General features: G+C 70.0%; 1 protein-coding gene across 8 annotated transcripts; it reads left to right on the top strand.

Annotated features, from left to right (window-relative positions):
• Positions 1-167: 167 nt before the first annotated feature.
• Positions 168-22,507, top strand: TNK2 (tyrosine kinase non receptor 2). Of its 8 annotated transcripts, XM_068692582.1 has the most exons (18): positions 168-1,060; positions 3,190-3,339; positions 6,587-6,873; positions 11,185-11,362; positions 11,514-11,584; positions 12,433-12,645; positions 12,767-12,919; positions 13,129-13,406; positions 13,518-13,644; positions 13,755-13,901; positions 14,120-14,214; positions 16,828-17,022; positions 18,545-18,636; positions 19,198-19,242; positions 20,004-21,355; positions 21,761-21,856; positions 21,968-22,095; positions 22,198-22,507. In XM_068692582.1, the coding sequence occupies exons 3-18, from the start codon at positions 6,697-6,699 to the stop codon at positions 22,202-22,204; spliced, it is 3,354 nt and encodes a 1,117-aa protein (XP_068548683.1). In that variant the 5' UTR covers positions 168-1,060; positions 3,190-3,339; positions 6,587-6,696; the 3' UTR covers positions 22,205-22,507. The 8 variants fall into 8 exon arrangements, with proteins under 8 accessions (XP_068548683.1, XP_068548685.1, XP_068548686.1 ...); XM_068692584.1 differs by lacking the exon at positions 6,587-6,873 and having other exon boundaries at positions 169-1,060; XM_068692581.1 differs by lacking the exons at positions 168-1,060; positions 3,190-3,339 and adding an exon at positions 6,281-6,423.
• The last annotated feature ends 525 nt before the right edge of the window (positions 22,508-23,032 follow it).

Here is a 23,032-nt window from a genome sequence, read left to right as displayed (position 1 = left end):
TCCGTCCCTCCTCACCCCCCTAACCCCCCCCCTTTCCCCTTACGTAAAAGCCAGAGATGCGTCTCCTTTAAGAGCGCGGCCGGGCGGGAGCGCGCCGCCCCGGGAGCGCGCCCCGGCTGCGGGGAGCGCGCACCGCGGCGGGGTAAGGGGCGGAGGAGGAGGAGGAGGAGGAGGAGGAGGAGGAAGCCGCGGCGGGGCTGCGGCACCGGGAAGCGGGCACCGGAGCCGAGCCCCCAGCGTGCGGGGCCGGGGGGCGCCGCCTGCACCATCCGGGAGCCGGGGGTGGCGGAGGGCGGGGGGCTGAGCCCGGGGGTGGAGGAAGGCGGCGGCGTGGCCCCGGGGGTGCAGGAGGCGGGGGGCTTGGCGCAGGGGGTGCAAGAAGCGGGGCTGGGACCCCGGGGACAGGAGCTGGTGACCGGGGGGAGGGCACCGGAGGGCGGCGGCGAGGCCGGGCGGCCGGGGCAGTGGCAGCGGGTGCTGCTGGGGGTGCGCGCCGGGCTGCAGGAGCGCGGAGACCGCCCGGTGCCCACCGTGGGCACCAAGCCCCCGCCGGGCTTGCGGCGCCCCCGCGAGCAGCTGGGGGCTCCCCGGGGACGCCCGAGCCCCGGCGAGCCTCGGGTGGGCGTGAGGAGGGCGAGGGGAGCCGAAGGGGGCAGCCCCGGGGTTAGGAGGGTCCGCGCGGGGGTGCGCGGGGTGCAGGAGCGCGGCCCCAAAGCGCGGCAGGAGCAGGGCCCGAGCCGCAGGGCGCAGCAGGAGCGCGGAGCCCGCAGGGACAGCGGCAGCCCCCCGGGGCGAGCCCGCTGGTGGGTGCGCAGGGGGCGGCAGGAGGAAGGCGAGGCGCTGCGCGGGGTGCAGGAGGAAGGGGAGCGCTACCGCGGGGAGCAGGAGCAGCCCCCCGGCACGTGGCCCCCGCGACGCCGCCAGGCCAGGGTGTGAAGGCGGAGACCCCGCCGAGCGCGCCCCTCGCCATGCCGCCCGCCCGCGGCCCTCCTCGCCCCGCCGACACCGCCACGCCAGCACCGGACACCCGGCGAGGGATGCCACGGCCGTGAGCACCGAGGTAAGGGGCGACGTGGGCGCCGGGACCGCTGGCGGAGGCGGTGCGGCGCTGGCACCGTGCCCTGCAGCACTGCGGGCATCCCGGCACCAGGGATGCTCGCCCTCTGTCCCCCTGCTCCCCTCTGCTGAGGTTTGGTGTTTGAACCCGCAGCGGAAGCTGGGGGAAGGATTCCTTTTTCTTTTTTTTTTTTTTCCCTTTTGCTCTGCTTTTCCTCCTCCCCGGGCTGAACAGAGGACCCTTGTCCTCCGGGCACAGCCCCGCGTCTCGGGGGCGTCGCGCTGCTGCCAGCGCCGGGAGCAGCACGGAGACCCTCCGCGTCCCCATCACATCCGCCTCTGGCCGCATCGGGGCAGGTTTTTCTCACCGAAGCGCTCAGGACGCTTTCTTTTGCTCACTTTTTTTCTCGCTTGCTCTAAAAGTTAACTCTGGCGATGCGCGCTTGGCAGCCTCAGCACCGATCCTTCCCCAGCAGGAGGATCCCTGCTCTGCTGCCATCCTCTCGCTGCTGCTCCTTCAGCTCCGTGTTCGGAGCCTCCCAATTTACCCACAGCCTTCAGCTCGACCCCGTACCCCTCACCCCGCTGGCTGGAGGAGCTGCAGCAACCCCGGGCACGGGGCAGGGACCCTCAGCCGCCACCACGGCTCCCGCATGCCCCAGGCCGGGGAAGCGCCAGGGCCGGGCTGTCTGGGCAGGGCAGGCCGAGGCAGAGCCCGGCGCTGCCGCTTCCCCACGCGCTCGCCTCCGTGGTGCCGCCCCGGCACGGCCTCTCCCCCTGCCCCACGTTCCCCGGGCTGCTGCGGCGGCGGCGCGCCGCCCTGTGCTGTGGGTGCCCTCGTGGTGCCGGGTCCCTGCACCCAAACCCTCGCTGGGAAATTGGCAAAGTTCATCAGGTTTTGGGATTTGCTAAAATTGTGACCTGAGCGCAGGGTGCGCACAAGGAGGAGGGTGGGATAGGGGGGCTGCTCCTCCAGGATCCTTTTTAGGGAGCCCCTGAGCAGGTAAAACCCCATCCCGCTCGCCAGCCCGACCCAACCCCTGCCTAGGGGCGCGGGCGGGGGCACCCCAGCGGGATTTGGGGCTGCGCAACCAGTTAGCAGCCCCTTGAGCCACCCCGGGCCTCGTTAGCCCGGTGTTCATTAGCGCGGGGCGTGGTGCCGGTGGGGCATTGTGGGAACCAGGGCTGCGGGGCCGCCGGTGGTGCCCGGTTCTGTGCCACTGCCCCGGGCAGGGTGCGGGGGTGGCAGCCGTGACTCAGCTCCCCTGGGGCTCGGGGGGCACAACGGGGGAGCGGCTTCACCCCATGCACCTGGGTTGTAGGGCCGGGGGGGAGCTTCCCAGGAAGCTTCACCCCGCGGCACTGGGGCGCTGCAGCTGCTACGGATGGAGGAGGAGGAGGAGGAGGAGGAGGAGGAGGAGAGCCGGGGGGGGGCTGCAGTGCCCGGGGTGGGGGCAGCGGGGCCTCCTGCACCAGTGCCACCAGTTCCTGCAGGTGCGGTGCCACGGGAGCGGGTGAGACCGTGCGGCTCCTGCACCATGCCAAAGGGTCCCTTGGGTGCCCTGTCCCCCGTGGGGTGCCCCCCTGTAGCCACGCTCCGGCTCTCGGCTCGCTGCATGGGCTGAGCAGCCCCAGGGGGCACTGCCCGTGCTGCAGCCTGGCCAATTAGGCTGCCTTCAATTAACGCTAATGACTGGCAGATGCGCAGTGGTCTGGCCAGGGCACCGCTCTGCTCCAAACCACCGTCCCTTCCCAGCGCCGGGTGCTGGGGCAGGTCGGGGGCTCCTGGACATTTCTGCACAGCACCCAGGGGTGCTGAGCCCCTCTCCCTCCCCGTGGCCCCGATAAGCTCCCTCAGAGGGGAGCAGGAGCCCGGCCACGGGTGCAGGGTGACACTTCCAGCTCTGATCTGGCCCCCGACACCGGCTGGACAAATCCCCCCCTGCACGAGGCTGGTGCTCCACGGCCAGGGTACCCGTGGGTGCTGCCGTGCCAGCCCCAGGTGCACATTTTGGGGGGCTCCCATCAGACCCTGGGTTTGGTTTTCCACCCCCACAGGGTTTGGGGCAGGCGACGGGTGCGGGATCAGCAGGATCCCACCCATCCTGACCTCTCCTTCCTGCTTGGCCCCAGGGGACCCTGCGGCCAGCGCGAGTGGAGCCCTGCCATGGCTGCGCGGGCGAAGCCCTGACGCCGTCCTGCGTCACCGCCGGGCTCGCGGGGACACCGGGACACGGAGCAGCCCTGCCAGGGGACCCCAGCAGCGCGGCCGCCCCGGCCCAGGTAGGATGAGCACGGGGGCTGTTGGGCAGGGTCCAGCTTCGCGTTGGGGTGCTGGGTTTTCAGGGGGTGTCCCTCTGAGTGCTCGGTGACACTGAGCCCAGTGCCCTCTCGTGGCAATGCCAGGCTCAGCCGTGCGCTCTGCCAACACCGCCCTGGGCACGGGGCCCGGAGGGGGAGCTGGGGGGGTGCTGTGCTCGGGGGTGCCCACGGGAATGCAGTCACTGCATGCGTCCTCGCATTTTTCCTCCAGCTTGCACCCCTCTCCTGCTTTTTCATGCCAAAGCAGGGTTGGTTTGTCCCTTAAACCAGCCCGGTGCTTGCCCTGCTCGGTGACAAATGGAGATGGGGACGAGATGGGGGCCGGCCAGGGGGTTGTGTGTGCCCCCTGCCCCTCTCCATGCGCCCTGGGCAGCACGGCGTGCACCTGGCCCCATGATTTCCCCATCATCCCTGGGGATGTGTTGTGGATCGGGTCGGATCCTGCTGCAGACGCAGAGATGGGGATCAGCCCCTCAGGTGCGATGGGCTAGTGCGGCTCTGTGTGGGCTCGTGGCCCAGCCAGGCAGGCTGCTAGCCACGCTGGGAGCCCAGCATGCCCTCAGCCCGCCCCGGGGCTGCCTGTGCCGCCACCGCTCGCCATACGGTGGGGATTTAGCGGAGGAAAGAGGCTTAGGAAGAGGATTGGGGTTGCGCCGGGCTTTGTCAGGGCGGGGGGGCACCGCTGGGTGCGGCTGCTCCCGGGCAGGATCCGAGGGACAATCGCTGCCCGGAGAGCAGGGGACGCACCGGGGCAGGATCCGACCATGGCATCGGGCTCTGGTGGCACTGAGAGCGCAGCATCGGGGCACCTGGCACCCCGTCCTCGCCGTCCACCCCCGCCGCGGGTGTCACCGTCCCGCCGTGCCGACTTCTCGGGGCACCCCAGCGAGCTGCGTCGGGTGCCGGAGGCGAACCACACGCCGGTATGGGGGCTCCTCGCCGAGAGGTGGAGGGCACCGGGTGGGTGGCACAGCAGCGGGGAGGTCCCCGGGGAGCGCGGGCAGGGTGCTGCTGGCAGCCCCGTCCTTTGCCGCGCCGTGCTCTGTGTGTGTGTGTGTGGGTTCGCACGTGTGTGCGCGCACGCCTGCGCCGGAGCAGCCGGCCCGGGGAGTGTTGTCAGTGCAATTTGGGGCCGCCCCTGGGCCCCGCCAGGGCTGAGCGAGTCAGCCCGGGGCGCCGCGGCCGTGCCGCTGCCGGTGACATCACTTCCAGGTGACACTGCCACCAGGAAGGTGACAGGCGGGGTGGCGGGGCCCCGGCACGGCCAGATGGGACGGAGAGCGGGGCGATGCGCTGCGGGTGAGCGGGGACCCTATTTCGGGGTGCTGTGAGAGGGTGGGCGCAGGGCAGGGTGCTGCTGTGTGCGCCCCAAGGATGCTGGGAGGGATGCGGGGACAAACTGGGATGCTGGTTTGCCCGGAGGGCTTGGGGAGCTCTGGTGTCCCTGCGGTGGGAGGGACACCCTATGGTCACCGTGGCTGTCACCGCCCCGGGGGCTTTGGTGGCCGTGGTTTTGGTGGGAATCACGGGTGTCATGCTCTCCGCCTCGCTCCGGAGACCTCACACTTTGGGTTTTGGCTGAGCTGGCACCTGAGGCTCTGTGGGGCTGGGATTGGCACCGTTTTGGTCCCCAGCGCAGCACCCCGAGGCTCGTGCCACCCACCCCGTGTCACCTGGGGCTGGCCAGGATGCGCGGGGTGACCCTGCGGGGACGGAACACGGACCCCCAACTGCACCGGCCGAATGTCGGGGTGGGATGGGGATGGGGATGGGGTGGGACACGGACACGGGCGCTGCGTGGTCGGGGGGCCGGTGGCATGCATAGCACGTGCGTCAGTCACCGGCCCGCGGCGTGCCAGCGCGGTGACGCCGGCGGGCCGCGCGCGGGGGTGGCTGGCTGCTCCCACGCCCCGCGCCCGCGGGCTCGGCTCGGCGGCTGAGCTCACCTCTGTGGTATGGCAGGAGGAGCCGCCGACAGCCTGCCCGGGGCGCAGCCCACCCAGCCCTACAGCCCCCCGGGGTCGGTGCCCCCCTGGGATGTGGGGTGTGGTGGCAGCCGGGTTGGTGCGGGGTGGTGCAGGGGGGCCCGGTGTCACCCCCACCAAGGTCAGGCTGGGGTTTGGCTGCGTGCTGGGGGGGAAGGGGAGATTAATGGGGGGATGTAGGGGGTCATCGGGGAGAGATGGGGGTGCATAGGAGTGTTTCTGGGGGTTGGGATGGGGCATCGTGCCCTGTGGTGTTGGCACCAAGAGCGTATTGGTCCCCGAGGCTGTGCGATGCCTCCGAGCACAGGCAGGTGCAGGGGGGGCTGTAGGGCCCCCACCTTCTGCCTCCTCCCATGCTCGCAACTCTGCCAGGGGGGGCTCAGCCCCCATCCAGCCAGGCGGTGTCAGGGCACGGGGGCAGCTCCGAGGGGCCGCTGACAGCTCCCCCGTGCGGGTTCCCCATCTCCCCGTGCAGGGGGTGGCTTCCCACCCGCTGCAACCACATCTGATGCCGGAGAGCTGCAGGCAGACCCCTCACCCAGGAGACCCCCAGCACCGCGATAAGGGTGGCGAGAGGCTTGGAGGCAGGATAAATCCTCCCAGCACATCCCCCCCAACCCCAAAACCCCGCTGTGCTGGGGCCTGGCCGTTCTCCCTACCCTGCCGAGCTCGCGCCCGCGCGGCCCCGCTGCCGGCTCGCTGCGGAGCAGCCATCTTCCCCCAGCATCCCTTCCCCCTCCGCCGGCACACCGCACCGGGGTGCCCGCAGCGGGAGGGATGCCGGGGAGGATGCTGCGCTCCCCACCTCCCCTCGCCCCCCGGGGGCTCCCCACATCGGGGCTGGCTGCCCCCGTCCCCACCCCGCTTGCCGCAGAGCCGCAGCCGCCGGGCGCTGCTCCCCGCTGCTCCCCAACGCTGGGCTGGGGGGAGAAGGGGGCCGCCAGCGCGGGCGGCGATGCCACCGCCACCGCTGCCACCTCCTCCTCGCTCGGGTGCCGGGGGGGACAGCGGGCACGCAGGCAGCGGAGCCGGGAGGAAGGCGGCGATGCCAGGGCTCAGGGTGAGGACGGGTGCCCAAGGGGCTGCCCTTTTCTTTTCTCCTTTTTTTTTTTTTTTTTTTTATTTTTTTTTTCTCCCCCTCCCCTCTGCATCCATCAGCCCTCCCTCCTTCCCCTCCATCACCGCGGTCACCTTCACCCTCTCGCTGTTTTCCGGAACTGCAGCAACTTTCTGCCATGTGATCCCACGCCCGGCTCCAGCCCTCGCCGCCCCCAGGCAGGCGCGGGCGTCTCCGCAGAGCCCCCCGCTCGCTGCCACCGCCGCGGCCCCAGCCATGGGCGAGAGATGCGACTACCAGCGCCTGAGCAGCGCCGAGGAGGAGGAGGAGATGCTCACCCCCCTGCCCCACAGCCTCTCGGACAGCACCGGGCTGCGAGCCCTGCGGCCGGGCGGTGGGCGCCACGGGCGGCCCCCCCAGCAGGACGTCACCCTGGGCATGCCGTGCCGGCGGGTCAGTGCCGGGGGGGAGCCGTGGGGAAGCGGTGGCACGTGTGTCCCCGAGAGGTGCTGGGTCCTGCTGGGCCGTGGGGTGCGTGGGGGGCTCGTGGCGACCCTCCCCTGCATGGCTTCTCCGCGTCGGGGCCCTGCGGGGGTGGCATGGGGATGGCACTCGCCCCGCATGGCTGCGCCCCTGTCCTGAGCCACGAGCGGGGTGGCTGCTCCTGCCTGCTGGGGAAACTGAGGCACGGATGGGGGCAGGAATGTCGTTGCTGGAGGGGAAAAAGGGGACAGTGCTGCGATGGGGACCCAGGTGTCCCCGCAGTGGCACGTGTTGTCCCCTCCCGGTGCAGCTCGGGGCACGGCAGGAGCTTGGCTCAGCCGGCGCTGGCACAGGTCTGGGGATGGAGGATGGAGGGGCTGCCGCAGGGCGGGCACGGTGCCCGGCATGGGCGGCTGGAGGCCAGGCTGGTGGCTGTCCACGCTGGCAGGGATCCGTGTCCCCCGCCCTGGGTGACGCTGGGCAAACTGGGAGTCGCCCCTGCACCCCCAAAAAGGCAGCTGGCAGGTGCCTTGGTGCCTCTCACCTGCCGTGCCTCAGTTTCCCCAGCTGAGAGCGAGGGGTGGGGGGTGCATGGCTGCTGGGGAAGGGCCCGGCGTGGGGACAGGATCTGCGCACCCCGGGCACCTCCTGCTCTGGGGAGGTGGAAAATGGGGGGTGCACGTATGGATGATGTGCGCACGGGGGTGTGTAGGTGGCGTGGGCAGAGCTGGGGGGGCAGCAAGCTGCGTGTAACCGGTCTGTGTGGGGGTGCAAGGAGCACGTCGGTGCGTGGGCACCTGTGGGTGCTGACGGAGATGTCGGGGTGCCGTCACGGGCAGCGCTGAGCGTGGGAGGCAGACGGGGTGCGTTTGCACCCCCGCGCGCCGCCTCGGGAGGGCGTGCACGGCGTGTGCCATGCGCCCGTGGCTGCGTGGCTGGCGGGGGTGAGCCGGCTGCCAGCGGGCAGACGTGACCTGTGTGTGCCACGCTGTGCCACGGGTGGGTGCCCGTGGGCGCACGGTGCCCGTGGGCACGACGGATGTGTGCGCAGGGGGAGCACCGGGGGCTTTGCTGCAGGGCTCGGGGTGTTTGCGCACGTGCACCCAGGCACAGCAGGAGCTGCGGGGAGCTTGGTGGTGGTGGTGGTGGTGATGGAGAGGGGGGGGGACACGCAGAGGTGCTGTGTTTGGGCGCCGTTAGCACGCGTGCCGGGGGGCGGCGGTGGTGGTGCGGTTGCGGCCGTGCACGTGTCGGGGTGTGTGCGTGGTGCGTGTGGTTGCAGGAGCGCGCGTGTGTGGTCCTGGGCTGCACGTGAGAGCCGGCACCGCCTGCGCATCTGGGTGTGCGCACGTAGGGAGCATCCCCCGAGCTGCAGGTTGGGCTATGGGGGGGGCGTTTTCCCCAGCTGCGCTGTGCTACCCGGCCCCGTGCACCCCGCGCCGTGGCTCTGTGCCATATCCCGGGTTTTGGGGGGCTGTTGTCTGCGTCCCACAGCTTTTGGGGATGGTGATCCCGCACCCTGCTGGGGTGCTGGCACGGGGATCGCCGTCACACTCTGTTCGCCGGATGCCCTCGCTGTGCAGGATTAGGCCCTGCCTGCTGCGCTGCGCTGACCTGAGCAGCCCTGCCTGGGGTTTTGGGGTGCTGGAGGCAGCACGGATGCTTCCCCCGGCTGCTGGGGGCTGTGCACCAGCGTGGGGCAGGGAACACCCTGCATCCCTGGGGAGCTGGCGCGTGGCAGAGCTTGGTGCCGAGGGCACCGTGCCCGGCTGTGCCCGCTCAATGGGGCCGTTGTGCCGGGTACGGCCGGGATCCCGGTGGTGGGAGCCACCGTGGATGCCCCTCCAGCACCACAAGGGCTCCACGCCTGCCTCATCCCCTTCCTGGGCACCTCAGAAAAACAGCCAGGGCTGCGGCGGGGGTATGGCACTGGAGAATTTTGGGGGTGGGGGGCACAGCAGGAGAATGCCCCGGGTCTTTCCTCTCTCACGCCGCGGCTGCCGGCACCGCCAGCTGTTCTCCCCGGGGAGCTCGCGGGCGGACAACGCGCCCGTGTTCGGGTGCCAGCCCTTGGCCCCGGCCCCATCGGGGACAGGAGCCAGCCCCGGGACACCGGTGGTCGCGGAGGGCCCCGTGCCCACCTCCCCCAGCACCCCGCAGGGCCTGGCACCCGCAGGGCAGGCAGCGCGCCCGCCGGCCCTGTGTGCCCACGGGGGCGACGGCGGCAGCGGCACGGTGCCCGTCACCCTGGCGTCGTGCCTGCCGCCTCCTTTTGGGAGCGCAGGGCCGGATGTCTCCCCTCCCTCCTCGCTTCCTTTTTTTTTTTTTTGGGGGGGGGGGGGGAAACTGAGGCCCGGGAACGTTTCCCAAGGCCGGAGCGAGGTTTCCATGGCAATGGGAGCCGGGGGTCCGGTCTCCCAGGCGGTGCAGCTGCCGGAGCGCCCACTGAACAAGAGAGAAAGCAGCACATTGATCGGAGCCCGGCCCCCTGGGCTCGCGGCCCAACGCCTGGCCAACGCGCAGCTAAAATAAACCCTCCTGGGACAGGGGCTGCGCGGGCAGCCGGGGCCGGGACGGCGCTCGATGCCCGGCTGCCGGCCGAGGGGGGAGCGCCCCACGGAAAGCCAGGAGCGAGCCCACGGCCGCTGCTCGGAAAACGCCAACGCCACGGCTCCGCTCCGGCCCCGGCACGATTGCGTTCGGGAAGGGGAGGGCAGCACGGCCGGGAAGGAGAGGCTGGAGAGAGCACGAAGGAAGGAGGAGGAGGAGGAGGATTGGGACAGCCCCGCGTCCTGCCGCCAGCCCCGGCGCTGCGGGGATGCCCTGAGCCCCCCTGCTCGCACCGGGGGATTTATGGGGTGGCCGTGCCCGGCTGGCAACGCGCGGCACGGGGGCCAGCAGGAGGCCGTCACCCACCAGGCTGTGACCACCATGACTCCTCCAGGGGTCCCCCGGCTCCGCTGAGCTCTCGGTGCCCCGGTGACACCGTCACCAGGCAGGGGACGTGCGGGTGGCCGCGGTGCCCCGGGCGAGGCTGGCTCCAGGGACGAGGCCGCCTGCCCCGGTGGCCGGCCAAACAGGATGCGACGCTTCGAGACGCTGCGGCGCTCCTTCCCCTTCCTCGCCCGCTTCCGCGTCTACCGAGTAAGTGGCCGTCACCCCCCCAGCCCGGTGACCACGGGCAGGGGACCCCCGAGGGGGGGGGGGGGTCCTGTCCGTGCCGGGAGCCACCGGCTCCTCGTGCCGCGGGTGCCCCCGTGCGCCCCGTGCCCGGCCGCCTGCCGCGCCCGCCGTATTTTTAGCCCCGTGCCGAGGATTGGGATCGCGGTGACGCGGACCCGAGAGCGCAGGGAGGGGGGTGAAGGGGCTCTGGGGGGGGTGATGTCTAATCCTGGGGGAGAAAAGAGGATGGAGGGGGCTGACCGGGGGCTTTCCCACGTCCCCTCCGGCTCTCGGGGGCGGGGGGCAGAGCCGGGTCCCTTCCTGGAACCGCTGCGACCTCGGGCAGGGGCGCGATGCAGCGAGGGGTGCGTTTTGGGGGGGACGCAGAGATCCCTGCTGGGAGCTGGCCCCGTGCCTCGTGCAGCTGCAGGGGGTGATGCTGGCAGCACCGGGATGCTGCTTGCACCCCGTCCTTGTCCCCCACTCATGGCTCTGTGTCCCCCTCTGTCCCTTCCCCGAGGCTGCCGGCACGGGGCCACCACCCCATGGCATCTCCATGGGTCTGTGCCCTGTCCTAGCCCTGCTGGGGGTGTGGGGACATGAGGGGACACCGAGGCAGTGCTGTGGGGTCTGTCCCTGCTGGGGACAGCTGCCACCTCTGCTGTCAGCCACTCCAGCTGGGCACCCAGAGCCTGGCAGGCAGTGTGTGGGGTGCCCCGTGTGCGTGTGTGGTGCCAGGGCGCAGGGCATTCCTTACAAGGCGCTGGGTTGTGGCGTTCCCCTTGCATGGGGCTGGAATCGGGGACATCCGTGCCGTGCCTCAGGGTCTGACCCGTCTCCATCCCTGGCTTCAGCGGGGCACAATGGGGCAGAGATGGGGTCCCTGCCCTTCCCTGGGGGTCCTGCTGATGGGGAGAGGAGCTCGCGTCCCTCCTGCCCCCCCCAGGGAGCTGGGGCCGGGCTCTGCAGAGACGAATCCCCGCTGGCACAGGGAGCAGCCCCAACTCTCTTACCCCGTTTTGGGCAGCGGGTGCCTGGCTCTGGCGGGGCAGGGACAGACCCCTGGGGGCGGCGGGGCGCAGGGCAGGGTCCCCGCTAACCGGGCACGGTGTCCGGCAGAAGCTGAGCTGTAGCATGCAGTCGGAGGAGGGCACGGACTGGCTGCTGGAGCTGCTGACCGAGCTGCAGCTGCAGCAATACTTCCTGCGCATCCGGGACGAGCTCAACGTCACCCGCCTCTCCCACTTCGAGTACGTCAAAAATGAGGACCTGGAGAAGATCGGCATGGGGCGCCCCGGTGCGTTACATCCCTCCCCCCCAAACCCTGAGATCCTCCCCCACGCACCCCGTTCGGCTGCACCCCGTTTTTTTGGGGGAGCCCAGAGGGATGCGTGGTCCCAAGGGATGGAGAGGGGTTTTTTTTTGGTGACGGTCCCCCTGTGCTGCAGGCCAGCGGCGGCTGTGGGAGGCGGTGAAGCGGAGGAAAGCCATGTGCAAGAGGAAATCCTGGATGAGCAAGGTACGGCCGGGACAGGGGCAGGGAGGGCATGATGGGGAAACTGAGGCACGCCGGAGGAATGGCGCTGTCTCGGCCCCGTGGAAGGAGCTGGTGGCTTTGTGCCCCTCTGCCACCTCCTTCCCTCTCGGTGCCCGTCTCTCCCAGTGCCCCAGGGTTATGGGGCCAGCCCTGTCCCCCTCGGTGCTGGCAGGGATTGGGACAAAACCCCCCCGCTGTGCGTCCTGCTGCAGCATCACCCTGCCCGGCCCCGCACGGGTTGCCTCCCAGCTAGGGCCAGCGGTCGGGAAATTCATTCCCCTCGCGTGATTTGCCTCCTTTTTTTCCAGGAAACTCATTCAGAGCTAATTAATAGCAGAGCCTCAGCCGGCTCCGTGGGCAGCATCCCCGTTCTCCATCCCCCTGCCCGCCCCAGTGCCCCGCAGCACCGAGGCAGGGACCCCGGGGTGCGCACCTGGGGATGTACCCCAGGGGTGCTGCCCCCCGGGCACCTCACGCCCCCCAAAACGCCCGTGTGCTCGCCAGCTGGGCGCTGGGTCGTGGCCTCTCCCTTTCGTGACTCATCTGGGCCGAGCCGGGGCCGGGATGGGCTTTTAATAGAAGGCGACTCAGCCTCGAGCAGGGCCGAAAAATGCCACCTCCCACCCCGGCCACATGCCTGCCCCGGCCCCCGCGCAGGTGCCAGCATCCCCAGCTGTGCACCGGGGCTGGGACGGACCCCATCCCTTCCGATATCACCCTTATGGGACGGGGAAACCGAGGCGAGCCGTGCCCACCAGCGGGCAGGAAGATTTGGGGTCCCCCCCGCGTGTCTCCGCGCCCCCCATCCCACCCCTCTCTGCGCCCCGCAGGTGTTCAGCGGCAAGCGCCCCGACTCGGAGCTGCCCCCCCAGCCCCACAGCACCTTCCGCAAGCCGCCCACGCCGCCCCCCCCGGATACAGGGGGCCAGCACTCGCTCACCTGCCTGATCCGGGAGCGGGACCTGTCGCTCTTCGAGAAGCTGGGCGATGGCTCCTTCGGCGTCGTGCGCCGCGGGGAGTGGTGCACCCCCGCCGGCAAGACGGTGAGGGGCCGTGCGCCCACGCTGCTGCTGCTCACGGCGTGGGAGACCCCCCCCTGGGAAGGTGTCCTCCCCGGTCCCGTGGCTGTATAGGGTTTATTTGGGGTTTATTGTTTGGCTGTAGCTCAACGTGGCCGTGAAGTGCCTCAAGACGGACGTGCTGAGCCAGCCGGAGGTGCTGGATGATTTCATCCGCGAGGTGAACGCCATGCACTCCCTGGACCACAAGAACCTCATCCGCCTCTACGGCGTGGTGCTCTCCCACCCCATGAAGATGGTGAGTGCGTGGGGTTAGCGGGACGGACCCCATCCCGTGGGTGCTGCCACCGCCGAGCCCCACGAGGCGGTGATCCCACCCTACAGGGCACCGTGCTCCGAGTCCTCCACCAGCACCCCCAGGACTGGGGGTGTTAATAGGGCTGGAAAGCAGCCCCAAATGCCGTGTCCCTGGCCTGACCACCCCGCTGTCCCCTCCCCGTGGCCCAGGTGACGGAGCTGGCCCCGCTGGGCTCCCTCCTGGACCGCCTGCGGAAGAACCAGGGCCACTTCCTCATCTCCACGCTGTGCCAGTACGCCATCCAGGTGGCCAAGGGCATGGCCTACCTGGAGTCCAAGCGCTTCATCCACCGCGACCTGGCCGCCCGCAACATCCTGCTGGCCTCCAACGAGCAGGTCAAGATCGGGGACTTCGGGCTCATGCGGGCCCTGCCCAAAAACGACGACCACTACGTGATGCAGGAGCACCGCAAGGTGCCCTTCGCCTGGTGAGCTTGGGGACCCCAGGGTGCCGACACCCAGGGTGGAGGAGCCGGGGAGGCTCAGCTCATCCCCTCCCGACGCTCGCGTCCCTCCTGATGCTCGTGTCCTTCGCTCAGGTGCGCACCCGAGAGCCTCAAGACGCGCACCTTCTCCCACGCCAGCGACACCTGGATGTTTGGGGTGACGCTCTGGGAGATGTTCACCTACGGCCAGGAGCCCTGGATTGGCCTCAACGGCAGCCAGGTGGGTGCGCACGGTGCCCGTGGGGCCGGCACCCCCACCCACAGCCCCCACAGCCCCCACAGCACCCCACTGGGACCCGGCACCCCATAACGGCGCTGCCTGCCCCGCAGATCTTGCACAAGATCGACAAGGAGGGCGAGCGGCTGCCGCGGCCCGAGGACTGTCCCCAGGACGTCTACAACGTCATGCTGCAGTGCTGGGCGCACAAACCCGAGGACCGGCCGACCTTCGTGGCCCTGCGGGATTTCCTGATGGAGGTAGGCGGGCGGGAGGGGTGGGAGGAGGGGAGGGGGTCCTTGGTGCCCCCATCCCATCAGCTGGAGCGCAGGCAGAGTTTTAGGGTACCCGAGTGGGTGATTTGGGTCTCGTGCACATTGCCAGGGCTCCCCTGACCCCAAAGCGGGGGATATGGGGTTGCTGCGTCCCCGTGTGCTCACGTCCCCGTGTGCTCACCCCGTCCCCGTCTCCCCCCCAGGCCCAGCCCACCGACATGAGGGCCCTGCAGGACTTCGAGGAGCCCGACAAGCTGCACATCCAGATGAACGATATCATCACCGTCATCGAGGGCAGGTATTGCACGGCGGGGGAGGGCACATGCCAGCCTGCAGCGGGACGGGGGACCCCAAAAACTGGCGTGGGGACGGCACACCCGGCAGCCCCCTCGGTGGGGACGTGGTGGCAGGGGCCACGGGGCCACCGCTGTGCCCACGGGCAGCGTGGCTCTTCCCTGTGCCGCCCGGCCCCGCTGACTCACCCCGCTGCACTTGTTGCTTTGCCCCGGCCTTGCCCCGGGTGCACGCAGCGGGGCCGCTCCCTGCTGATAGTGCCGGGGCCGTGCCACCACCGTCACCGCGGGGGCACCGGGCGCTCCGTGCCACCGTGGCCTCTGCCTGCACCGCGGGCTGCGCTCTGCGCCTCCTCCGATCCTTCTGGATGCCCTCGTTCCTCCCCAAATCGGGGGTCCCAGCACCCCGTGCGTCAGGCTGGGGGGGACTTTTTGTCCCTAGGGGACAGGTATTGTCACCCTTGAGGGTTCCTGCCCCTCTCCAGCCCTATTGTGCCGCGAGGGGACGGCAAGGGGACACCCCAAAAGTGTGGTGGCACGCAGCGCTCCGGCACCCCGGCTGGCCCCATAGCAGGGGGGAGGCGAGGGGAAAGGAGCTGCTTTCCCTCTCCCCCCCTCCCCGGGGGCCAGCTCCCTGCCTTTAGTCACGGCCCGGAGGTGAATCAGGCCGGATTTGTGTGTCTGGAGGGACCAGCTTTCTCCCCGGGCTGCCGATGACTCTTGCCCAGGGTCTGGCGGTGGCGGCGGTGGTTTAATTGCAGGGAGGGGAGGGGAGGGGAAGGGAAACGGCGTCGGCGGAGCGAGGGAGGGAGGGAAGGAGCGGCGGAGGGCGGCGCGGCCGTGCCAGAGCGCGCACATCGTCCCCGGTGCATCACGGGCGGGCTGGGGGCCCCGCTGCCGCCGCCACCACCGCCACCACCGCTCGCCCCGGCTGCGCTCGCCCCAGGTGAACCTCACGGGTTGGGACGCGGTGGGGAGGGACGCTGGCGGGGTGCCCTGGCCCTGCTGGTAGTGCCGGGAGCCACGGGGTGCTGGAGGAGCCGGGGCACAGCCTCTCCTGCCTCAGTTTCCCCAGGCGGGCACGGTTTGGGGGGTGCGGGAAAGGGCAACGGGGGGCGCAGCGGGTGCCGGCGCTGCGGGGTGCCCCAATGGGATCACCAAACCCTCGCCCCCCGTGCCTCAGTTTCCCCAGGGGTGGCCGCCCCCCTCGCTGGGCGCTGGGGAAGGCGGGCGGGGGGCTGCTGGGGGGGCCGCATCCGTCGCCGGTGAGGCCGCCCGGGGCGGTGTAAACACCCCCCCACCCCTTTTTTCAAGCCCCTGCGTGTCGTTTGAAGCGGCGCCGGGCGTGCGTACGTGTGTGTGGGCAGGGGAAGGGGCCCCCGGCTCCGGGCAGGACCTACCTGAAAGCCCCGAGCGCACAGCTCGGCCGCGGGGTGGGGAACATGGAGGGGGGGGGAGCCCATTTTTGGGGTGGGAAATGGGGACAATTTGTGCCGGGGGTCCGAGCAGCGGGGCTGGGGGCGCACAGAGGGGACCAGCTCGGCCTCAGCATCCCTCCGGGGCGCTGCTGCGAGCGGGGGAGACCTCCCAGGGTGGGGGGCCCGGCCCCCAACCCCATTTTACCCCCATCCCCGGCACGCTGAGGGCGAGGGAGGGTGCCCGGTGCTGGCCGGGCTCAGGCTCAGCCTCTCCGAGGGGTCTCGGGGCTGAGTAATGGGGCTGGCTGGCGGCGAGCAGGGAAGGTAAACAGGAAAAGGGCTGAGCTAGTGGCCGCCAGTGACTCACAGGTGACTCCAGGAAACCGCGGGGCCCGTGCCAGCCTGGCCGAGCTGGCAGCGCAGGCGGCAGTGCCACCCTGAGCACGGACAGAGGGCAGCCCCCCGGGGTACCCCCGGCACGGGGTGGGGGGGATGTGGTGGGTTGGATGGGGACAGGCTGGGGGTGCTGCTTGGGGTGCCCTCCTGGGGTCTCCTCGTTGTGTTTGTCCCCTGCTGAGGGGGGACAAACTCTGCCACTGCCCTGTCCCACCCTGGTGGTGGCTGTGTCCCCCCCCCTAGGCTGCTCCCACCCTGGGGGGCTCACGGCTCAGGTCCCCCTGCCTGTAGGGTCACCCCACGCAGGGCTCCCCCATAACGTAGGAAAGAAGCAAGGGAGACCCCAAAACCTCGGCGTCCCTCACCGCGGTCCCCTCAATTCCCCCCATGGGGACTGGGATATTTGGGGTGGGACAGCAGCCCCCCAGCTGCTTGGTCCCGTTGCTCGTGCTGCCCCCAGTGGCGTGGGACACGGCTGTCACCCCACAGCTCCTGCGTGTCCTGTGCCACCCAGGGCTCCGAAGGGGCACATCCTTTGGGGAGCTCCACTCCTCACCCCCCAAATCCCCAGCGGGTCGGATCCTGACCCCTTCCCGGGGCGCAGGGTGGGGGGCAGAGCACGCTGTGGGTGTGCAGGGTTAGGATCCCGGGCACCCTCCCCGGCTGTGCCACCGCCTGCCTGAGTCACTTTGCCTCCTCCCGTGTCCCCAGGGTTGGGGACGTGCCCAGCTCCCAGCGCCCCCTCCCCGGGGGTCTCGCCGCCCTCCCATGCCGTCCCTAACGCAGGTCCTTTTTGTTCCTCAGGGCCGAGAATTACTGGTGGCGGGGTCAGAATAAGCGGACCCTAAAAGTGGGCCAGTTCCCCCGAAACACGGTGACCTCGGTGGCGGGGCTGTCGGCCCACGACATCAGCCAGCCGCTTAAAAACAGCTTCATCCACACAGGCCATGGAGACACCAACCCGCAGCAGTGCTGGGGGTTTCCCGATAAAATTGATGAGTAAGAAAATTTTCTGTCTTCTCTGCACCCCCCCTGCCTCCCTCCCTGCCTTGATGGGAGCCAGCCACTGCTTGGCTTTCCTCCTTTTTTTTTAAAAAAAAAAAAAAAACTCCTCTTATTCCCTGGTGTGCTGGGGCTGGTGGCTCTGGGCAGGGTCCCCGCAGCTTGACTAACTCCCTCGCCTCTTCTCACTAACGGGGTCGGGCGCTGCATGGTGGTGGGGAGCTCGGGGGCCGTGGTGGAGCTGTGCTGGTGGGGCTGCTCGTCATGGGCTGTGGGGCCAGGCTGGGCACGGAGCCCCTTGCCCCAGCCCCGCGGCCCCTCGGTGCTTCGCAGCACCCCTGCTGCACGGGGACGGGGGAAACGTCCCCCCACAGAGGTGGCCGCCAACGTTTTTGGGGTGTCTCGGGGCATCGTGTGCTTGGAGGGGAGTTGGTGTGAGTGTGCAGCCTGGCTGCATGCTTTTAACAGCGTGAGTCCTCTTAAAAAGCAAAATATATATATAAAAAAAAAAGGGGGCTGGGCATCGTGCAGCGTGTCCTGGCAGGAGCTGGGCACCAAGACCCCGCAGCGCCCAGGAAGCGGTGGGCAGGGTGCGCTGGCTCGCTGCGGGGTCACGGCGGCTCTCTGCCAGCGTTGGGGCTGGGGGGGCCGTGGGAGGGCTGTTTGGGGGGGGCAGGGTCCGATTTCAAAGCCTGGAAAGCTCCTGCTGGGCTGAACCAGCTCCTGAGCCCGCCTCACCACATCCCATGGGACGGCGACCCCCGTGGCCATCCGGCACCCCGACCCTATACAGCCCTGCTGGTGCTCCTCATCCCATTTTACCCCCACCCTATCCCCACGGGGCCGTGTCCCGGTGGCCTCCCCGGAGCATTTGGGTGCCGCGCGTGCGCGGAGGCGCCTCGTGCCCCGGCAGGCCTCCCCGCGCCCCGCTGCGTGGGCACGCGCCCTGGGTACGTGCCGTCCGCGCCGCGGAGAACGCACCGAGCCCGGCACACGCCCAGGCCTCGGGGCTCCGCCGGCTCCCTGCCTCACCACGCCTGGCTTGCGACGGCTCGCCCGGGCCTCCCGCCGAGCTGCTCCCGCCGTGCCCCGGGCGCGCGGCACCCCCGAGCACCCCAGTGCGGCACCGCGGCTCTCTGTGCCTCGTGCGCCTGGCACGTCGTGCACCAAGGGGATCCCGGAGGCAGGGAGGGGATGGGTGGCACATGGAGAGCACCAGGGGGCTGCGCCCTGGAGGTAAAAACCTCTCGGGGTGCATCCCCGGGCAGCCAGCAGGCATGGGGATGGTGCTCGTGGCTGGATGTGGGTCTCCCTGCGGGGCACGGGGCTGTGGGGTTTTTCCCACATCCCCATCCCGTAGCAAGGGGCAGGTTTTCCTCCTCTCGCCCCCCAGCAGCCCCTCACCGTAGGCGGGGGTGTGCCGAACGTGCGCCCGAGCACGTGCTGCGAGCGTGGGGAGCGCGGGGGCCCTGCACGGCGCCCCGCTGAGCCCCCACGGCGCTCTGCTCTCTCCCCGCAGGCTGTACCTGGGAAATCCCATGGACCCTCCTGACATTTTAGGTGTCGACCTGACTGCTGCCAGACCCACCCAGCTCCCCGGAAGGGCTAAAAGTAAGCGGCTTTCCCCCCTTGCACCCCCTGCCTCCAGCCCCCTCGGCTGCGCAAAGTCCCTTCTCTCCGCGCCGGGAGCTGCGCCCTTTCACCCGGGTGCCGGGCAGGGTCTGTCACCCCCCGCTCTGTCTCTCTGCTGCCACTTGCTTGCTGCAGCCCCGGGTGGCAGGGAGCCGGGCTGAGGGCGCGTGCCAGCGGTGTGGGCGGCTCTGCCCAGCCCCGCCAGGCTGGACTCTGCCCCGCTGGCCTTCGGCCGGGCCCCTCGTTCCCTCCCGGGGCAGGGCTCCCCGCTGCGGGGGAGATCAGCTCGGCGCAGTCGGAGCTGCGACGTCCCCAGCCGGGCAGGGAGGTCGGGCACAGCACCAGTGCCACCAACCTCCTAAATCTGCAATCCGGGGGGAGCTGGGGGGCCGCCCGCCAGCATCTGCTCCCGGCCAGCAGCGGCTGGAGGGGGGGCACGAAGCATGCACCGCGCCCCCGCTGCCGACCGCCCCGGCTGCCGCTTGCTCCCCGCGCTCCCCCTGCGCCTCCCCTGCTCTCGGGCTCTCTCTTCTCCTGCAGGGCAGCCGCCTCCGCGCCCGCCTCAGCCTTCAATCCTGCTTACGAGTAAGTCGGGCTGTTCTGGGAGCCCCACTCGTGCCCCCCCTCTCTTCTCTCTTAGCTCCTTTCTTCCAAGGTACTCGGGGCGTGCTGTGCGCTTCTCTCCCGGGGCAGCCCCCGGCCCTCTCCGGCGCGCACGGGCACCGCCGGGCACCCGCGGGTGACAGCGCGGCTCTGCTCCCCGCGGAGGAACGCGTCCCCAGCCCTCCAAACCCAGGGCAGGCGTCCCCGGGGAGATGGTGCCGCCCCTGCTGCCTGCCCCTGGGCGTCTCCAGGCTTGTCCCCCTCCTCGCACGTCTTCCCTGGAGGGACCGGCGGGGACTAATCGCTCCGAGGGGCCACCCGCCACCGGTACTGACCCGGGTGCCGCTGGACCGGGCATGGCTGCAGCGTGGCATGCGCTGGGGTGGCCGCGGAGCAAGGGGGAGACAGGGCAGGGTCCCAGGGGGTGGGGAAGGGCAGGGATTAGGGTGTAGGGCCACTGCCCTTCCCCAGTCCCTGTCCACCCCATGAGCCCGGTAAGGCGAGCATCGCCGTGGCCAAGGTGGGAGAGGGGCAAGGGGGCATGGAGTAGGGGAGCTGAGGCTGCCGTGCCGTGGGTTTGGGGGAGCTTTTGAGATGCTGGGGTCTCGCCGTGGCTTGGGGAAGGAGGGCAGGTGGGATCCGGAGTCGTTCCCAAGGAGGGTTGTCCCCACCTGGGGGCAGGAGCTGGGGATTTTTTGGGGTGACGCCACAGGACCCTCACCGCCTTCTCCGTTGTGCCCTAGAGCCCTCCTACGACCCGGTCAGCGAGGAGGACGAGGGCCTGTCGTCTGGCTTCCGAAAACTCTGCCTGAAGAAGCCGGGCCCAGGGAAAGGTCTGCGGCTGGCCAAACCCTCTGCCCGCGTGCCGGGCACCAAGGTGGGCGAGCGGCAACCCGGCCGGCCACCCAACGAGGGACCGGGCAGCGGCGAGGTGACCCTCATCGACTTCGGGGAGGAGGTGCCCCCCGCCAGCCCCTCGCCCCTGGGGGAGCTGACGGCCCCCTCCCTCGCCAAGCTGGCCATGGAGGCCTTCTCCCTGCTGGACAAGACCCCCCCGCAGAGCCCCACGCGAGCCCTGCCCCGACCCCTCCACCCTACACCGGTGGTGGACTGGGACTCCCGGCCCTTGCCCCCGCCGCCCGCCTACGACGACGTGGCGCAGGACGAGGACGACTTCGAGGTGTGCTCCATCAACAGCCCCCCTGGGCGGCGGGGCAGCCGTGCCGGGCTGCCCAGGGCGCGCGAGCGGGGCGAGACCAACTACGGCTTCGTGGACGAGGGCGAGCGGGCGGCGGGGCTGGAGGACAACCTCTTCCTGCCCCCCAAGGAGGCCAAGCAGCCCAGCCTGACGCAGACCACCGAGATCTTCGAGGAGCTGCAGCAGGAGTGCATGAAGAGGTTCAACGTGCCCCGGGGGCCGGCCGCCTGCCCGGCAGATGACAAACCCCAAATCCCACCCCGCGTCCCCATCCCGCCCCGGCCCCTGCGCCGCAACGAGCCCGGGCGCTGGTCGGGGGAGCTGTCCCCAGCCTCGGGGGGCGAGGAGGACCGGCCACCCCAGATCCCCCCCCGGGACCCGCTGTCGCAGCCCACCTCGAGGACGCCCAGCCCCATGGCCCTGCAGGTGGGCTCCCCCCAGCAGCGCGGCGCCCTCTGCTCCTGCCTCTCCACCTCTCCGGGGAAGCCCATGCCCACCACGCAGAGCTTTGCCCTCGACCCCAAATACGCCACCCCCAAGGTGATCCAGGCGCAGGGCAAGGACTGCTCCAAGGGGCCCTGCATCCTGCCCATCGTGAAGGACGGGCAGAAGGTCAGCAGCACCCACTACTACCTGCTGCCCGAGCGCCCTGCCTACCTGGACAAGTACGAGAAGTTTTTCAAGGAGGCCAAAAGCCCCGAGGAGGCACCGGCGTCCCGCGTGGTCACCACGGCCACCGTCCGGCCCATGGTGCAGCAGCAGCCGGACTACAAGGCCAACTTCTCCTCCAACAACAGCAACCTGGCGCCCAAGTGCCTGGTGAAAGCCTCCTGCAGCCTCCAGAAGATTGTCTACGACGGGCCGGATGGCTACCGCCCCTCCGAGAAGATCCGGCTGGTAGGTGGCCTCCCCCGGGGTGGCTTTTGGCCAGGTGGCCGTGGGCTCGTTGTGGCACTTGGGCAACAGCCATCCCTACCCCGTGCCCAGTCCCCGAGGGGGTGGCTGCAAGGGGTCCCCAGATGTGCAAAAAGCAACTCCAAAATGGGGATTGGGGAGACTTTTAACCCAAAATAGCCCTACACGTGGTTTGGCCACATGGGTGGGGAGGGAGGTGGCCGTCCCTGCTGGGCACAGGGAGGTGGCCGGGGGTGTGCGCCCTAGCACAGGAGGCAGAAATCCCACCTCAACTGGTGCTGGTGCCCAGCTGGGGACGGAGCCACAGTGGGGGGGACATCCCCGGTGTCCCCCGGACCCCTCCCAGCTCCTTGCTGGTGGCACGGGGTGACCGTCAGCCTCCCCCAGGTGCAGGACATGGTGCACGGCGTCACCACCGAGGAGTGCCAGGCGGCCCTGCAGAACCACGGCTGGAACGTCCAACGGGCCATCCAGTACCTGAAGGTACGGCACGGCACGGCATGGCACGGCACGGCCCCCGCGCCAGCTCCCGCGGGGGTGGGAGCGCCCCCGCCACCCCCTCCCTCCCCGTCCTCGCGCCCTGTCCCCTTGCAGGTGGAGCAGCTCTTCTGCCTGGGGCTGAAGTCCCGCGTGGAGTGCCACCGGGTGCTGGAGATGTTCGACTGGAACCTGGCGCAGGCCAGCTCCCACCTCCTCGACCCCTGCGGCTCCTCCCGGCAGAAGTAAGTGCATTTCGGGGTGGCTTTTTAGGGTTTCTCCCACGCCACGCTGCCCTCGGGCTTCCAGCCTCGTCCCCTTTTTCCTCATCTCACCTCCCCTCGCAGGCGGTGACAGCGGGGACCCGGCGAGCTGCGTTGGATCCGGAGCAGGGCACGCCGTGCCCACCCCCAGCCACACCACCCGCTGCTGGACTCTGGACTGAGCCCCACCTGGGGGACGGGGGCGCCCCAAAAAGGGGTCTGGGAAGGCCCCCGGCCCCTGCGCCGGGCTGCGTGCGCCCTGGCTTGAGAGATGAGCTCCGTCCCCTGGCCTGTTGTTGAGTTGTTTTTTTTTTTGTAAAGAGAAATGTAATTTTAATATATATATTATATATATATATGTTATATATATATATAAAATATTCTATGGAGAGGAGGAGGGTGCCTGTGCCCGTCTCCTGGCTTCCTCCCTGCCAGCACACGGGGACCAGGCTGTCCCTGAGCCCCCTGCAGAAGGTGTTCCCGTGGCACCCTATGGGGGGACCCCCACGGCACGACCCCGTTTCCCCCCCTTTCCCCTCCCCGTGGCTCCAGCCGCCCCCGCGCCCCGCGGCAGATGTGCCGGGAGCCTGCTCGTGACTCATGCCCGGGCAGGGAGCGGCGAGCCCTGCGTCGCCCCCACCCACGCGAGGGGCGTTGTGCAACCGGGTGGCACCGCCAAGCCGCAGCCAGGTGCCGGGGAGGTGGGTGGGTGGGTGGGGGGCTGGCACCCCGCAAGCCCCGGGTGCTGCTGCTCGTGCACCCCTAATATGCCTCGGATCCCCCCTTCCCCTAAATGGGTTCCCCCCGGGTGCCACCTCGCACCAAGGGGGGGACTTTGGTGGCCAAGCTCTCCGGGTGCTTGGGCACCTGAATGCACGGTGCTGCTGGGGCTCTCCTGTGCCTCAGTTTCCCCCCCCCC

This window comes from Anas acuta, chromosome 9, assembly GCF_963932015.1.
Source record: "Anas acuta chromosome 9, bAnaAcu1.1, whole genome shotgun sequence".
NCBI classification, from domain to species: domain Eukaryota; kingdom Metazoa; phylum Chordata; class Aves; order Anseriformes; family Anatidae; genus Anas; species Anas acuta.
This window is presented reverse-complemented; position numbering and strand designations above follow the sequence as displayed.